The following is a 4,342-nucleotide window of genomic DNA, read 5'->3' as shown; positions in this document are numbered from 1 at the left end:
TTTTTTTTTAAGTGGGACATCACAGAACTTCCTCCAAAGATACAATTTGAATCTGATCTAACTAGGAAAGTGATTAGGCAATCACTGTAAGGAGGTAACTTCCTTCCTCCCAACTTAGAAAAATTATATGAAATATAGAATATTCTCATCACTTTGACATTTTGAACCAAGTTTAATTATAGAGTAAACCTTCTGTAGCTCTGTATCTAGAAGTTAGATCTGCACTTTTATTATATAATAATAAATACCATAATTTGAGACCTATTCCTATGATGAGACTTAAAATGGTCACAAGGTTAGAGAATCTACTTATTTCATTTAAGATTTGTCAGTCCAAAGGATAAAATAGACACACCCAAATATATGAAATATGAATACCGCATGACCTGCCATTCCACTTCTAGGTATACACCCAACAGAAATGTGTACATATGCTCACCAAAAGGCAAATACTAAAATGAGTATAGTAGCATCATTTACAAAAGCCAAAATCTAGAAATAACAACATCCATCCATGGTCAAATAAATAGTAATGGTATATTCACACAATGGAATACTAAATAGCAATGAGAATGAACAAACTACAATTACAGACCATAACACTAACAACAGTTACAATCACAGTGTTGAAATGAAAGAAGACAGCCACAAATGAAGAGGTACCAAGTGATTCCAATTACACAAAGTTTGAAAAGGGGCAAAAATTAACTCTATGTTAGAAGCCAGGCAATGTTTGCCCTTGGGGGATGGGGTTAGTGAATGGAAAGGTGTGTAAGGAGGGCTTCTGGGGTATTGTTCGTATTCTATTTCCTGATGTGGATGATGGTTACAGAGTGTGTTCACTTTGTGAAAATTCACTGAGTTATACACTTATGATTTGTGCACTTTTTTGGATGCATACTTCAATTAAAAAGTGTACTTAAAGAGAGAAGAGAATAGAGGAAGGGGGAGGGGGAGAAGAGAGAGAAAGAGAAATAAAGACAGTAACAAAAGTATGAAACTCATTTCTTGACAGATACCTGATGACAAGATCCTGTGTTGCCACCAAGTAGCCCAACTTCTCTTCTTGTTTACAAATGTCCATGTTAATGGGATTAATATTATATTTCTTGCCTAGCTGTTCCACTTGATTCTTCATGTCAGAGCCTATTTCAGCAATAAAGGAGTGCGATTTTTAGATTTCCTTTCACTAGTCAAAGAGAGTAAAACACATTTTAACATTTTCGAAAACAATTATTCAAATTTTAGGAACAAAATAGTCATCTAAAACTCACAGTCAACATGCTATGAAATCTGTTTTCCTTCTTCTTCAAAAATTAGGACTTATTTACCTACTGTTATTTCTATATTGCCATCTCTTGACAAATATTCTAGTACAGGCTCAGATACGTAGCCAGATCCAAGAACCAAGACCTTTTTCTTGGGGTCCATTGAAAGCAACTGAGCACGTTCTCTATTTAAAAAGGGGGGGAGAGACATAATTAAAACTTTATTTATGTTAAATAACAGAATCTTGCTCTCCCTAAATTACACTAAAACCTAGACTATGAAGCAACAATTTCTCCCCACATTACTTATAATAATGTCAACAGGAGTTCCCTCTACCAACATTTTTCTTTACTGATTTTAGATTTTGTGCAATGAAGATCAATAGTCCCTGACATCTCTGTGATGTATTGTCTATATATGTACAGATGCATTTCATGAATTCCCAGTATTACTAGTGATCATTTCTTGGCTCACTCCCAACTGTGTGACTTGGTCTCACACCTTATCCTTCCACAGGACATGATTCAAAATCATGCCAGGGGCTTTACACTGGAAACTTCATTTATTCCTTACAATAATCCAAGAAGGCAACTATCTGAAGAGGAGATTATTATTGTCCATGTTAGAAATTGTTTTGTCATGTATCTCTAGAGTCACTTGAGAACAGTAGAAGCCATAACTTTGAAATCACAAATGCCATGAGTTAAATGTAGAAAACAAAGATTGGTATTAGGCAGGATTTTAATTCTTGAACAGTTTATTCTGCTAGAATTTATACCTTCTAGACAGATGACTATCTTTCCCACAAACGATGACCTCCAAGGTAGTGACTAAGTCGTACTCATCTTTATAAACTCATTAATGCTCAGCACATTTTGTTTTATATATGGAAGGTACTCATTAAATGTCTTTTGAATCAAATTCCCTAATCTCAACATGAAGCCATGGAAATGGCCTAGTGCCCAGGCCTTAAGCAGCAGGCTCTATTGTTGGAATCTTTAGGGCAAATGTCTCTTAAACATTAACTCATAAATCTTTTCATTAATTAGAAGTGAATAAATACAAACATAAAATGTTCCTGCCCTTCTATATGCCCAACACATATATTACTGATGAGCTGAGATCTATTTTAACTACTTTCCCCACCCCATTTCACCTCCCAGAGAGAACCATTATTATTTGATTATTGTATATTCTGTCGAACAATACTTCCTTTAGTTTATATAATTAAAACATTATTCTGATGTCCAAATACAAAAGGTTGAAAATACATTTTTAAAAGGTCACTCCTAGATTCTAATACTGTCCACCCCATTATCCCCAAGCCCCAGACTCCAAGTTAAAAATCACTGTGGTAAATGATGAACAGAACATAAGAATGTGTTCAAAATGTAGGGTTTAAATACGGCAAATTTCCTTTCGAAATTCACTCTTCATTGTCAGTCTCTTGGCACAAGATTCCATCAGGGAAGGAGAGCAGGAAGTCCTAGAAATTGATGCCAACTAAACCTGCCACCGCATGAAATATGGAACATAAAAGTGAAGATATAGCATCATGACTAGTCATGTTAGACATGCCATTAGTATTAGTAGTACAAGAGATCATCAGATGATGAGAATCAGAAGACAGCTATAGAAAACAAACAAATGGGGAAGTTTCCCCTGTAAGAAACTCTCCTATAGGATTATAGAGCTAGCTTCTCTTGAAAAAAAAATTAACTGTTCTCGGTATCATACACCAGAATATTTCATTGACATATTAAAAAGTAACTATAAGTAAAGTGTAACTTTGTAACTATAGTACACTTGATCTGGGCAGATTTATTTATTTACTTTTTATAGATAGAACCGCTGAAAAAGAAGATAAGATAGTTGTTTGGGGGTTTTTTCTTCATTTGGCTTTTTCTAGTTCTCCCATTCTGGTTTCTCCTGAGAATTCAGTGCATGGTTTATTTTGTCAAATGTAAATAGACCAATGGAGCAAATATAAGCACAAATCAAGTGCAGTCGGCTGGGGATATGAGACGATTTCAAAGAAACATCAATGTTTTCAAACTTTGACTAGTAAAGTCAGTTAAGGAAACAGGGGCCTTAGTAGCTAAATACCTTTCTAAGACAACTATTCTCTTGAGTAGGTTTGCTACATTTCTTCTTGACACCTTCCCCTAATAAGAATCTTTGGGGAAAACTATCTATTACCATTCTCTTTCTTCACTGCTCTCTTAGTTTCTATCCAAGAATTCACTTTCCTAAACATTATACTAAACAAAATAAAATCTAAGCCCTCAACTAAAACCCAAACTGAAAGTACCAGAGAAGGGGTTAGTGTGCTTATTTTCCTTTGAAAAAATAATGGAGGCTTGACACTATGTAAAATGTTAGGGAAAGAACAAGGAGCCACCCAAAGGACAATGCTTTTGGAGTTTTGCTTGCTTACACACACCTACATGAGATATCAGAAAGCCAAAATGACGCAACACTACTCTTTAGGAGGTAAAACCTCACATTGGTTTTAGCCAGCCACCTAGTTTGGATTTTCTACATTTATAGACATTATCAAAATTTATATGTCATACAAACCTAATATTAAGAACTCCTATTGAATCATTAAAAAATATTCATCAAAACCAAGATAAGAATAAATGTATAAAACAAGCAGATCTGAACAATACTTACCTGCTCTCCCGGAGTTTCTGGATATATTTATATTTATCAGGCAACGTACCGTTGGATGTAATCACTGCCTAAATGTATATGACACAAGATATTTCTTTAGTATCCACATTTTAGTCTGACAAACATGGGCTCATGACTGACAGAGAAGAGACAGAGTAACAGAGATGGGGAAAGAAAGGGGGGGAAGAGAGGGAGAGAAAGAGAAGAGAGTGAAGATAGTAGCATAAAAAGTACATTTATAAAAAGAAATTCTTATAACTTACATCTCGCACCACAGGAGAAAAATTCTGACTTTCAAGAGGTTGTGTTGCATCTGATAATATCTGAAAGGAAAATGAGATTTGTAAGAAATAAATGACATTGCAAAGAAGGTTTCTTGGTGTTTGTAGCCATAATA

The 4,342-nt window shown here is 34.8% G+C and overlaps 1 protein-coding gene across 2 annotated transcripts in view; it reads right to left on the bottom strand.

Annotated features, from left to right (window-relative positions):
• Positions 1-4,342, bottom strand: part of AASS (aminoadipate-semialdehyde synthase) — a 69,654-nt gene that overhangs the window by 16,451 nt on the left and 48,861 nt on the right. For both annotated transcript variants that reach the window (XM_012652790.1, XM_012652791.1), the window contains 4 exons: positions 4,209-4,268; positions 3,946-4,013; positions 1,332-1,453; positions 1,020-1,146 (listed from right to left, as the gene is read on the bottom strand). In XM_012652790.1, the coding sequence (XP_012508244.1) occupies positions 1,020-1,146; positions 1,332-1,453; positions 3,946-4,013; positions 4,209-4,268 (377 nt within the window). The remainder of the gene's footprint in view (positions 1-1,019; positions 1,147-1,331; positions 1,454-3,945; positions 4,014-4,208; positions 4,269-4,342) is intronic.

The sequence above is a fragment of the Propithecus coquereli genome, unplaced genomic scaffold (assembly GCF_000956105.1).
Source record: "Propithecus coquereli isolate 6110/MARCELLA unplaced genomic scaffold, Pcoq_1.0 Scaffold4, whole genome shotgun sequence".
Classification (NCBI taxonomy): domain Eukaryota; kingdom Metazoa; phylum Chordata; class Mammalia; order Primates; family Indriidae; genus Propithecus; species Propithecus coquereli.
Note: the sequence above shows the minus strand (reverse complement) of the source record. Positions and strands in the feature narration are given on the sequence as shown.